Here is a 13,042-nt window from a genome sequence, read left to right as displayed (position 1 = left end):
TATAAACCTTATCATGACTCTAAATCTTATCACAACTCTAACCTTATCATGACTCTAAATCTTATCACAACTCTAACCCTTATCACTAACTAAATACAAGATAAGTATACCGCTATAACTCAAGTTACAAATAGATAAAACTGTTATAGTTAGTCTTTATCTTTAATACTATTCAAGATGCAGTATCAACTTTAATTCTAACAAATTCCTTACATTTTATAGGAGACCCTTCTCTTTTAAAAGATAAGAATGCAGAACTTCTAAGTAATTGAAAATGTAAAAAATTAAGTGATTTTCAAAACTATAAAACTACTTTCTTAACTAGGTTAATGCTAAGAGAGGATTCGAACCAAGACTTTTGGAAAGAAAAATTCTTGGTAGGACTCCCTTATTTTTTAGGAGAAAAAGTCAGGAATAACATAAAACAACATTTTGGTAATCCAATACCATATAAAATATTAACATATGGCCAATTAGTAAGTATAATCCAGAAAGAAGGACTACAGATATGTCAGGATTTAAAACTACAAAGAACTCTAAAATATGAAATGCATAGAACTAAACAAGAATTAGGATCTTTTTGTAAACAATTTGACTACGGAATAATACAAGACAAAAGTTGTAATGGGCAGTGTTCTAAATCTAAGCCACAAAAATATTATAAGAAAGATAGGTATTATAAAAAGAAGTATATAACAAAACCAAGTAAAGAAGAATATTATAAAAGAAAAAATTATAAAACCCATAAAAAATATAGAAGAAAAAGTCCAGAAAATAGGAATCAGAATAAAAAATCATTTAAAGATTTAACATGTTATAATTGTGGACAGAAAGGTCATACGTCTAAATTTTGTAAATTTAATAAAAAATTAAATGAGTTAAGATTAGACGAAGAAATAGTGAATAAAATCCAGGAATTATACATAAGTTCAGAAACCTCTGAGTCAGATATAACTGAAAGTGAAGATCAGATAGATGAATTAGGAATTAGTTCATCAGAACAATCAATAAATGTTCTAACTAAAGAACAAGATTCATTATTAGAATTAATAAATAGCATAGAGGATAGTAACACTAAAGAAAAATTTCTTAAAAAATTAATTAAAAGTCTTGATGAAACAGAGGAAGCTAAAAATGTCATTCCTAAAATAGAAAAACAAACTTATGATTTAACCAAAATACTAAGTAAAAATAAAAAACCTAAAGAAACAGTATCTATAGAAGAATTACAAAAAGAAATTAGGATAATAAAAATTGAAGTAAAAGAATTAAAAAATCAACTTCAAAAAGACTCGAAAAGAATAAAATTCTTAGAAAAACAATTAGTTTCTGAATCATCCTCCTCATCCGAAGAAGCAGGAGAGGAAGGAAATGAAGGAAATAAGCTTGGTAAAATAAACCAATTAGAAGAAGAAGAAGTAGATAATAATTTTATTTTATTATTATAAGAGATAACTTCCAGAAAATATTTAGTAAAGATAACCATCAAATTATCAGAAGATTTTAGAATAGATACTATAGCATTATTTGATACAGGAGCAGATTTAAATTGTATAAAATCAAGCTTAGTACCTAAAAGATTTTGGCAAGAAACAAAAGAAAGATTAAAAACTCCAAATAAAACTAATTTAAATATCTTAGGAAAAACAGAAGCATTAATAGTAAACCAGGATTTAGAAATATAAACTGTATTTTTATTATCGCAACAGATAAATCATATGGTAATATTAGGAACCCCCTTTATAAACCTAATAACTCCTTATTTAGTAAAAGAGGACGGTATAGAAATTAAAACCAAGAATAGAAAGATTAGAATGGATTTTACAGAAAAACATAAAACGAAAAATTTAAATCTAATAAAAGCACATTCCATTAGGACAATGGAAATAGATTCAATAATAAAATCCAGAACAGAGGATTTAAAAGATTTAAAAAATAATGTACACTTAACAAGAATTAAAAAACAATTAGAAAATGAAGTCATAAAAACCAGAATAGGAAAATTAAAAAACTGCATGGAAGAGGAATTATGTGCAGATCATCCTAATGCCTTTTGGGACAGGAAGCAACATATGGTAGATCTGCCATACGAAGAAGGATTTGATGAAAAATCAATCTCAACTAAAGCTAGACCAATTCAAATGGCACCAGAATTATTGGAGCATTATAAGAAAGAAATTAAAGAATTAGAGGATAAAAAATTAATAAGTAAATCAAGAAGTCCTTGGTCATGTGCAGCCTTTTATGTTAATAAAAGTGCAAAAATAGAAAGAGGTACACCGAGACTAGTTATAAATTATAAACCATTAAATACAGCATTAAAATGGATTAGGTATCTTATACCAAATAAAAAAGATCTTTTAAACAGATTATATAATGCAAATATTTTCTGTAAATTCGACAGAAATTAGGATATTGGCAGATTCAAATTGACCCTAAAGATCGATATAAAACGGCATTTACTGTTCCCTTTGGACAGTATGAATGGAATGTAATGCCCTTTGGATTAAAAAATGCACCTTCAGAATTCCAGAGAATAATGAATGATATTTTTAACTCTTATTCAAAATTTTGCATAGTTTATATAGATGATGTTTTAATATTCAGCCGAAGTATAGAAGAACACTTTAAACATTTAAAAACGTTTTGTATGATAATAAAAAAGAATGGGTTAGCACTAAGTAAAACTAAAATGAACTTGTTCCAAACTAAAATAAGATTTTTAGGTCACTATATAGAACAAAGTAAAATCCAACCTATTGAAAGAACAATGGTCTTTGGAGACAAATTTCCAGATGAAATAATTAATAAAGTCCAACTGCAAAGATTTTTAGGATGTTTAAATTATGTTATAGACTTTTATCCTAATTTAAATAGGATGATAAAACCTCTCCATGACATGTTAAAGAAGAATACAAAGCCATGGACTGAAGAACATACAAATATTATAAGACACATAAAAAAACTAATAAAAGAAATTCCATGTTTATATCTTCCTAATCCAGAGGCTTTTAAGATTGTAGAAACTGATGCTTCAGATATAGGATATGGAGGAATTCTAACACAAAGAATAGATGGTAAAGAGAGAATAATCCAGTTTACCTCGGGACACTGGAACTCTACCCAGATAAATTACTCCACCATTAAAATCTGTATAAATAAATTTCAATCTGATCTATTAAACCAAAAATTCTTAGTTAGAATTGATTGTAAAGCTGCAAAAGATGTTTTAAAGAAAGATGTTAAAAACCTTGCCTCAAAACAGATTTTTGCTAGATGGCAAGCGATTTTAAGTATTTTTGATTTTGATATTGAATTTATTAAAGGTAGTAAAAACAATATTCCAGACTTTCTAACACGAGAATTTTTACAGCAAAATGGTTCGAAAGAAGAGCAAAAATAGAGATAAGGAGAGAAGCCCAAGCCCAACTCCTAAAGCCCTGTCTGAACATTCGGATGAAATTAGTAAAACCCAAATAAAACCCCAAGACCAAAGCCAGACAGACTTTAAAAATTGGATTGAGCAACTAAGCCAATCCCCAGAAGTCCTTAAAGCCCTGCAGGGAATGGCATCCTCTTCAGGAGCCTCAGGTATGAATCTAAACTCTAAAGCGATTGTACCCATTCATGGTACAACTAATCTGTCTCAAACGGTAGACAGTAAAGACTTATCAAATTCGTTAAAGGCTGTGGATTTGCCAAAAATCCAATCATCTTTCCATGGAGGCACTCATAAATGGTTTTTTAAAACAAATTCAGAGTTTGAAATAGAACTAGAACAAGGTTTTGAAAATGTAAATCCATGGGAAGTAATTCATAAAAATTATCCTGAAAACTGGTATTTCCGGCCAGTGGATATTTTAAAAACCCAAGAATACTATCAGAATGTTTTAGAACAATCTGATTCAGTTAAAGTAAAACATACTTTTGATAGAAATAATAAAAATGTAATTTTATATTCTTCCTTAAAAATAAAAAGAGTTCTTCATCCTGTCGATTGGCCGGTAAAAGGTTTGAGTACACCAATTGCATTAAAAAATTTAAATCGGTTTTACTCATCATATAATTATTTTGATTATATTGATGCATGGAAGAACGTTTTAAATATTCAAAATCCAACATGTACTCATTCCTGGCTAATTTATTTTGATAACAGTACTATTAAAACCACCTCAAGGTTTCCAAATTGGTTTTTCAAATGGTGGACTTTCAGAGGTATAACTGATGACATTTTGTCCTCAGAGGTATCTCAATTATATCAGTATTTCAAACAAAATTTTAAACCGCATCAGAGTGAAAAATAAACACCTCCTCTAATGTATTTTTGTATGAATTTCTTTATTCCTTGGGTATATCAGTGGTTCTTTGATTTTTCTTATATCACTGAACTAAATATTCCCATTATAGCTAAAAAACATAAAATAAAATGGTGGGGATCATTCAAGAATTCCACCACGGAAGCCCATGTTAAAAACCTCATTCTAAAACAAGCCCAGTTTTCTGCTATTTCTTATAGTAGTAAACTGACTCTACAAGAGCAGCCTAGTTTTGGAGCCTAAAAGGCCCAATACCAAGCCCTGCTTGCAGCAGCTAAAACCCCAGAAGAGTACAAGCTCATTTGCGAAAGCATGTGTAAACAGCTTGGTCCTGAAGGATCAGTAAAATCTCTAAAACAGGAATTGGCTAAAACAGACAGTTCCAGCTCAAGCATAAAATCTTCAAGAAGACCATCTGCTAAAACCTCCAAGAAAAAAGCTAAAGGGAAGAAGAAACAGTCAAGCTCAAATTCAGAGTCGACAGCATCAGAAACGTCATCCTCTGATAAAAATCTGGTTTCTTCAGGCAACAGCAATGAAGATGATTGTTTCGGGATCCTACCAACAATTAAAATCAAAAGGAAAACCACAAAGGTAAAGAAAAAGAAGGATAAAACAAAGAAGGATAAAAAAGAAAAGAAGAAGAAAAAGAAGCAGAACACTTCATCCTCTTCATCATCAGACTCAGAGTAAAGCAAACAATTTTCTGTGAAAAGTAAAGCTGGTGGCAAACAAATTATTACTCAGCCAAAGACAAAAGCAGTAAAAGACGTGGCAGACAAACTATTCATCTACAGTAAAAAGAACAGACAAAACACTGTTTATGAACAGTACCAGCCGCATGAAACAACAGTAAAACTTCTTGTGACCCAACAGTAAAGCCAAAAAATTTCTCTATAAAAGGGAGCCTCTCCCCTTGTGAAGGCACACACTTGTAATCCCTCTCTCTCTTTCTATTTTCTGTATCTTCACATTTCCTCTGTAAACTCTCTCTCTCTCTTAAATTCCAGAAGCTTGTATTAAGTACTTTAAATTTCAATATAGTAAGTTTCTTATTTCTTATATTATACTATTACTTTATAAGCCCGTGTTGACGGCACTTTTCTCTTCTCCCCCCTCCATCTGACTTAACTCTGGGGATCCCAGGTTAAGGTTGCAGAAACCCTAACCTCTAAAATAAAACTAAAACATCATAAGTATGCTCTGTGGTTGCGGCCTAGGCTGATCTTCCACATCAGAAATTTGTTTGTTTGATAAAGTCTGATAATTTGCTAAGGCCAATGATATGAGGTCTAGAGCCAATGATATTTTGAGGCTATTAATTTTGATCATTTGATAATTTTAGATTCAATTCATGTTTTATTTATTTTATTATATTGCATATAATTACTCTAAATCATTATATATATATATATATATATATATATATATATATATGTATGTATGTATGTATGTATGTATGTATGTATGTATGTATTTATTTAGGAGAAAGAATTAGGCTGAACAGTAAATGTCACTGAATTATTTGTTTATACTCATACTCGCAATCATGACAAAAAGAATTTTATAAATCAAAGGTCGAAACAAATATATATATATATGTCTATTTATTATATGAGTAATTTTAAAATACTTTGAAATATATATTATAAATTAGTGTTATTTTAATTAACATTTTTTTTGTATATATATATGTAGGATAATTTCTTCTATAGGAGACGGGAGATGACTCGATCATCATAATAACCATATATATATAAATGTGGTTGGAGATAGCAAAAAAGCGAAGGGTATGTGGTCTTCATTCTCGGTCTTCAATGATTTATTCCCTCTTCGCTCCATATTCTATATTTGTTGTATCTTTACTCTTGGTTAAAACACAAATGTTATTTTAACGCAACAAGTTAAATTGTCATAAGAAATTGAGAATGGTAAAAAAAAAAGAGAGGAAACTCAAGAATGAAATTGAAAATAGTAAACAAAAAAGTGACAAAATGAGGAATGAGAAAAATAAGCTGGGTGAATTAAAGTTGTCTTTGATGGAGTAGATGCAGGCTTCCATGATGGAACAAATAGTCAAATTAATGAGTGGTTTTCCGACTTCTCAACCTTCTCCACCGCATAGTTGATAGTACTTTATTTTATAATTAGTTTAATAGATTTTAACACATTAAAATTAAGTTTGATTTTAAATGAACTGTTTTGTTAAATATTTAAAGTCATAATATAATTAAATTTCATAGTTACTTTTTTTTTAGAATATTTATTTAATTTTCATTGGATATTTATTGATACAAGTTAAATATTTGTTTATTTATTGATATAGGTTGAATATTTATTAATACAAATTGAATATTTGTTGATTCAAGTAGAATATGTAAAAATTTTATAATTTAATAGTTTTGCCGATAGAAACCGTTATGAAAACTGTATTTTTTTAATAATAATATTTTACAAACATAAAATTATTGTCGTTAATATTGTATTTATTAAAAATAATATAAATTATTATTGACAAAATATTTGTCACTAATTAATATCAATATCTTACCGACGACAACATGGTAAAAATAATTTTTTTAAAAAATATATCAATTGTAAATTGTATTGGTGATAGTGTTGCCATTTCATTAAATTCAGACTCATACAATAAAAAATTACCTAATATCTTACTAACAATAACAATTATTGATAAATTAAAAATTCTTTTAAAAATGCATCAGTAATAAATTGTGTCGATAATAGCATTACTATTACTATTTTATCAAATTTAAACTTTTTAACACATTAAAATCAAGTTTGATTTTAAATGAACTGTTTTGTTAAATATTTAAAGTCGTAATATAATTAAATTTCATAATTACTTTTTTTTAGAATATTTATTTAATTTTCATTGGATATTTATTGATACAAGTTAAATATTTGTTTATTTATTGATATAGGTTGAATATTTATTAATACAGATTGAATATTTATTGATACAAATCGAATATATAAAAATTTTATAATTTAATAGTTTTTAGATTTTAATAATTTTACCGATAGAAAAAGTTATGAAAACTGTATTTTTTTAATAATAACATTTTACAAACGTAAAATTATTGTAGTTAATATTGCTTTACTAAAAATAATATAAATTATTATTGACGAAATGTTTATCGCTAATTAATATCAATATCTTACCGACGACAACAGTAGTTGGTAAAAATAATTTTTTTTAAAATATATCAATTATAAATTGCGTTGTGATACTGTTGCTATTTCATTAAATTCAAAGTCATACAATAAAAAATTACCTAATATCTTACTAACAATAACAATTATTGGTAAATTAAAAATTCTTTTAAAAATGTATCAGTAATAAATTGTGTTGATGATAGCGTCACTATTTTATCAAATTTAAACTCATACAATAAGGAATGACCAATAAATTAGTAACGGGTGATGAAAAAATTTATCATTAATTTTATTGAACAATATTATATCATCAGTAAAATATTGTTATTTCCTTACATATAAAATTTATTCTAATAATATTATTGTCAATGGACTAAGAAATTAGTAATAAATTTTTCCATTAATAATAATTACCGACATTAGATTTATTGTTGGTAAAATTTAGCAACGAGCAACAACGACTTGTATACTATTGTTAATGCGTCAGTAATTTTATTTACAGTTGTTAATGCATCGATAACTTTAGTTACCAACAAAAAATTTTATCAGTATATTTTATTTGCTTGTAACGTTTTAATAGTATTAGAATTTAAATTATTAAAAAAAATTTAGTGTATTAAAAAAATTTAGCGTTTTAATATATTTATAATTTTTAATTTAATTTAATTTAATTATTATTAATATTTACAAAAATTTAAGATATATAGTTCTTTTGCTAATTATACAGCATATTACATTATAAATTTTAGGTAATTTATTTTTCAAATACTAAATATATATGTAGAAAATTCATAAAGAATAAAAGAAAAAATAAATTAAAACATTAAAATTAAGTTATACTTATAAAAATTTTATTTATATCATACAACAAATTTTAAATTAAAACGTTTAAGTTAATATATTAACCTAGTCATAAAATTGTAAAATTATTAAAAATATTATCTTTATAATAATATTAAAAATGTATTCACCTATTGCATGATAATATATTTATATTTATTTATCTTAATTTTAAAAATAGATTTTATATTCTTTAATATGGTAAATTTTGTTGATTGCTAAAGTTATTAGCCGCAGATTTTTTTTTTTGACACTAAATGTTAGCAACAAACTAGTATACATTATTAACCTTCGTGTATGTTATTTTTCTTTGTTATACATATTCACAATTTATATATATATTATAAATTATTTCCATTATTAAAATTTTGATAAATAAAATATAATGCATTGTTAATATAAATTGTCTAAAAAAACAAATAGCTGGACCTAATTATATAAATATTTAAAACACATTAATTTGTCGCAATATAACTATCTTTAGTTACGCTTATGTATCGCCCGTAAAAGTTATGTTTAAGGAAAATCTGAATTGTTGCTAATATATTATCAAAGTTGACGATAATTAATTGAGACATAATAATTCATCATAAAATAAACATATTTAGGGACAAATTTATTATTGTCCCAAAAAATATATATATTTAGGGACGTATTAAATTATCTCTAATAGATTATCTAATATGATGACATAATGAATTATAACATATAATTTCATCGCAAAAAAATAATTTTAGTGACAATTGTATTATTGTCTGCAAAAGGTATATTTAGAAATATCATAAATCGTCACTAAAAAAATGTTCAATGTTATTACATAATTAATTGAGACATTTGTTTTTGTCACAAATAGATAACCATTTAGGGACGTTGTGTTAAAAACTTAATAGAAAACTATTAGCAATATTGAAATAGCGACATCCATAGTAACGTTTTATTTTTATCTCCTATTAAATTTAAAGACGTTTACAATCAATGAGGGATGTTTTTTATTCGTTTCAAAATATTGTATTTATTGTAGTGGTTATAGTTAATGATAGGTTGAAACTTAAGTTTCTTTATGGATTGTGAAATCTAAATATTATTGTTAATCTTTATTCTTTCAATATTTATGCAATTTTAGTTTTTATTGTTATTATTATTGTTTTGTTAACTAATCAATAGGGCTCGTTATTCATATCTTCAAAGTAATATATTATCAGTTTGCTTTTTCGAAAAAGCATATATATTATCAGTTTGGATGTGTAATTGCTTGAATTATTCAACAATAAGTAATCATCAGTATACCCCACTAAGAAATTGTATGATCTAACTTAAACTCGCAACGTGATCGCAACGTGATTTAGTTTGTTAGTTAGAATTTGGTCTCTCTAATCCTTAAGGCGGTTGATAAATTAATTTCAATAGACGTTTTTTGAATTGTTTGTTGACTAGGATTAATTAGTGAATGTTTTCTAATTAATTTACACCTAAAGAGAGATTGATTATGAGGAGTATTTTCTATAACTAGAACTAATATATTGAAATAAAAAAATATATTTTTGCTTCAATTATCAATTCTCACAATTGAAAATGATCCTATTTTTCAACTAAAATATATTTGCATTGATTTTCTCCCAAGTCTTTTAGTACTTTCTTTAATTGTCTCGATTTTTATTTTGATTTCACTCTTCATCAAACCCCACCTTTTTACTTTTTTATTTATTTTCCTAGTCATTAATTAGAGATTTATAGTGTCAATTCATCGTAGATTCGATATTATTCACCTTATACACAATTTATATTTGTTGGATTTGAAAATATTATTTTTAGTGGTTTTGATACCCATCACTTATCCTCAAGCTATGTTGGATAGTAAAATAGTCAAGAGACATAATTAGGCAACAACAAAATGGTTGGTGCACTGGTCTAGAGCTTCTCTTACTGATGCAACTTAGAAATTTGCTGATGACCTTCAACTATGATTTCCTTCCTTTGTTCCTTGAGGATAAGGAATTTTTTTAGGGAAGGAAATTTTTGAGGGAGAGATGTTGATGCGATGTGTTTCATTAAATAAAATGTTGCGCATAAGTAGAGTAGCAAAATAAAATGTTGCGCATAAGTAGGGTAGCAAACTAAGCAAAACAATGTGCAATGGACTTGTAGAAATGGGGCATTTTAAGTTTTCTTATTATTTGGTTACTTTTTCTCCTTCTCATTATTGTAATAACTATTAATAGATTACTGTAGCTTATAATTAACAGAATCTTAAAATTCTGTTATTAGAAATGAGATGTATAAATTTGACTCATGTAATAGAAATATGCATTCAATTTGGCAATACAAAGAATATCTCGAGAGATTTGGTGTAGTTGTATGTTTTGCATTTTTAATTTTATTTGTTAGCCTCATAATTATTTATAATAGGTCAATTGATCTAACAAACCCAACATTTACGCATATTTATATTTTAATTACAAGTTTTTAATTTTGGTTTAATTAGTATGGCATTTGTATTTTGGTACAATTTTAGTCAATCTGTAAATTTTTTAATTTGATAGTCCAGCTAGTATATTACATGTATTATTATTTATGTAAACTAATGACTAGATGACCGAAAAAGTCCAATGTTTACTTTATTTTACATTTTAATTCAAACGTTTAAATTTTGATTTAATTGACTTAATATTTACATTTAGGTGTAATTTTAATTAATTTTAAAAAAATTAAAATATAAGAGTCAAATAGAATGTCAAATATAATATTTTATTATTTTATAAATATAAATTAATTCTATATATAAAAATAATATTAACTCATATCTAACTATAATTAAATAATATATTTAATTTTAAAAATAATAGTAATTTAACCGTTTTATACACATTCCACAACTTTAAAAAAAATATATTTTATTTTATATGAAAATTTTATAATAAATATATTATTTTTAATTATTTTATTTTATAATTTTAAATTAAATAATATATTTAATATAAAATATTTATAATTATTACTGTAAAATAAAATATATCATTGTTAAATTATATATTTTAACAGATTATTTATTTTTAATTTTAATTTTAAAAATTAATTAAAATTATACTAAATATAAATATTGACTAATTTATTTAAAATTTAAATATTTAAATTAAAATATAAAATAATATAAACGATTAATATCAATTAAAAAGTAATTATAATAATATCAGCTATACAATTAAATTGGTATATCGATTATCAAATTTAAAAATTTAAAAATTAGTTAAAATTATAGTAAAATATAAAAATTAAATCAATTAAATTAAAATTAAAAAATTAAAATATAAATATAAATATAAATATATGTAAATGTTCAGATTGCCTTTATAATATTAGCAAATGTAATATCCGGCTCGAGTCCGGTCTCGGAATTTCTGTCGTCTGGTGAAATCTCGGGTATCGGAATCCTCAAGAAGAGTAAGATACAGCAAAGAAGACTAACACATAGATATGGACATCATACAGGTATGCAATATTGCCATTAAACTTTATTATTATCATATCGCTAAAAATATTTTTTTAAGGTGAAATTACTTAAAAATTTATTATTTATTTTTTAAAATTTTATTTTGGATTATAACAAAAGTTTTAATTAATTAGAGTTTAAGTATTTAAATAAGTTTTTAATTAATTTAAAGTTAAATAAGTTTTTAACTAATTTAAATTTAAATAAAAATCTACTTATTTAACTAATTTAAATTTAAATAGAAATATATTTAACCAATCATTTGAATATTTTTAAAAAATAATAAATATCTTTATTTTTTAATCAATCAAATAAAAGGATTAATTTTAAGTTATAAAATATAAATATGAATAGTTTAAGAATTTTTAGTATTCTCTTTCCCATTTTTATATAGAGTATTGATAGAGATATATACAGATTATATAGATATACATGTATATATTATAAATTTAAAAATAAAAATTTACTAAATATATAATTTATTTTATAAAAAATTCAAATAAATTTTCTGAATAAATTTATTTTAAAAAATAAAAATATTATAAATTAAAAAGAATTGAAATCATCCCTTTCAAATAATAAAATTTTTTGAAATTTTTAATTACAAATAAGAGTTAAATAAATTTCTCCAAACATTTTTCTTAAATCATAAAAAATGCCAAAAGATTATCTGGATTCATATCATTTGATAATTTAGCAAATCTTTCGTTATTCCTTCTGGGGAAGGAAACCTAACAGTGTCTACATTCATTATTTGTTCTCCCAATAAATAATAATTAAAAATACCTTACCAATCAAAATTTTGTCACATGCCCAACTGCCTTTTGCCAGAACCTCCCACATGCCCGCCGGAGAATTAGATAATTTTTAAAAATACCAAGATTTTTTTAGTAAGAAATTTAAATATAAAGACTGGAATCTGGATTTTAAACTATTAATATACCTTAATTATTAAACTAAATCAGGCCAGAAGACTTAATTCTATCTAAAAAGTGAATTAATATCATATTTCTTTTGTTCTTGTATTTGGAATTATCTGAATATAATTATTTCAATTCCTAAAATAATTTACATTCAGTTTAATATTTAATTTTAATATTCTAAAATTTTATAAGATAAATATAAAAATAACAATTAAAAACAAAAGAAAAATGAATAGCTTTCAAACAAAAAAAGTTATCAATTAAACAAAAAAATTAACATATGCACGAATTTTTAATTA

The 13,042-nt window shown here is 24.7% G+C and overlaps 1 protein-coding gene across 1 annotated transcript; it reads left to right on the top strand.

The window, feature by feature from the left end:
* Positions 1 to 3,377: 3,377 nt before the first annotated feature.
* On the top strand, positions 3,378 to 5,009 carry LOC122724821 (cylicin-1-like). Its single transcript, XM_043960684.1, has 2 exons — positions 3,378 to 3,914; positions 4,641 to 5,009. The coding sequence occupies exons 1-2, from the start codon at positions 3,378 to 3,380 to the stop codon at positions 5,007 to 5,009; spliced, it is 906 nt and encodes a 301-aa protein (XP_043816619.1).
* The last annotated feature ends 8,033 nt before the right edge of the window (positions 5,010 to 13,042 follow it).

This window comes from Manihot esculenta, chromosome 10, assembly GCF_001659605.2.
Source record: "Manihot esculenta cultivar AM560-2 chromosome 10, M.esculenta_v8, whole genome shotgun sequence".
Classification (NCBI taxonomy): domain Eukaryota; kingdom Viridiplantae; phylum Streptophyta; class Magnoliopsida; order Malpighiales; family Euphorbiaceae; genus Manihot; species Manihot esculenta.
This window is presented reverse-complemented; position numbering and strand designations above follow the sequence as displayed.

What these genes read in the sequence shown, in the direction of transcription:
- LOC122724821 (XM_043960684.1), top strand. Translation starts at nt 3,378, where the DNA reads ATGGTTCGAAAGAAGAGCAAAAATAGAGATAAGGAGAGAAGCCCAAGC. An exon ending in AACAATCTGATTCAGTTAAA is followed by an intron (nt 3,915 to 4,640) that starts GTAAAACATACT and finishes ATGTGTAAACAG; the next exon opens with CTTGGTCCTGAAGGATCAGT.